Source organism: Limulus polyphemus, unplaced genomic scaffold (genome assembly GCF_000517525.1).
Source record: "Limulus polyphemus unplaced genomic scaffold, Limulus_polyphemus-2.1.2 Scaffold8600, whole genome shotgun sequence".
Classification (NCBI taxonomy): Eukaryota; Metazoa; Arthropoda; class Merostomata; order Xiphosura; family Limulidae; genus Limulus; species Limulus polyphemus.
In genome coordinates, this window is record NW_013674210.1 from 24,913 (window position 1) to 25,602 (window position 690).

General features: G+C 36.4%; 1 protein-coding gene across 1 annotated transcript; it reads left to right on the forward strand.

Annotated features, from left to right (window-relative positions):
• Nucleotides 1-9: 9 nt before the first annotated feature.
• On the forward strand, nt 10-438 carry LOC106475451. Its single transcript, XM_013936131.1, has one exon. The coding sequence runs from the start codon at nt 10-12 to the stop codon at nt 436-438; it is 429 nt and encodes a 142-aa protein (XP_013791585.1).
• The last annotated feature ends 252 nt before the right edge of the window (nt 439-690 follow it).

Consider the following 690-nt stretch of genomic DNA (forward strand, 5'->3'; position numbering starts at 1 on the left):
TATAACACCATGACCAAACACTACTACTGGATTACTTCAGATAACACCATGACCAAACACTACTACTACTGGATTACTTCAGATAACACCATGACCAAACACTACTACTGGATTACTTCATATTACACCATGACCAAACACTACTACTGGATTACTTCAGATAACACCATGACCAAACACTACTACTGGAGTACTTCAGATAACACCATGACCAAACACTACTACTGGAGTACTTCGGATAACACCATGACCAAACACTACTACTGGATTACTTCAGATAACACCATGACGAAACCCTACTACTGGATTACTTCAGATAACACCATGACCAAACACTACTACTGGATTACTTCAGATAACACCATGACCAAACACTACTACTGGATTACTTCAGATAACACCATGATCAAACACTACTACTGGATTACTGTTATCTGAATTTGGTCATGGTTTATAAACGAGTCAGTTGTACATTTCTTTATAAACGAGTCAGTTGTACATTTCTTTATAAACGAGTCAGTTGTACATTCCTTTATACACGAGTCAGTTTCTACGTTTAGTGTTTTACATAAAGACGATATTCCAGTTGCACCGTTAACACTAGTGAACTGGTTCTATTTATTAAAAAAAACAAAACAGTTTCGTATACACGAGTCAGTTGTAAATTCCTTTATTCACGAGTCAGTTGTA

Bases quoted from the DNA above. Each gene is read 5' to 3' on its own strand.
- LOC106475451 (XM_013936131.1), top strand. From the start codon at position 10: ATGACCAAACACTACTACTGGATTACTTCAGATAACACCATGACCAAA.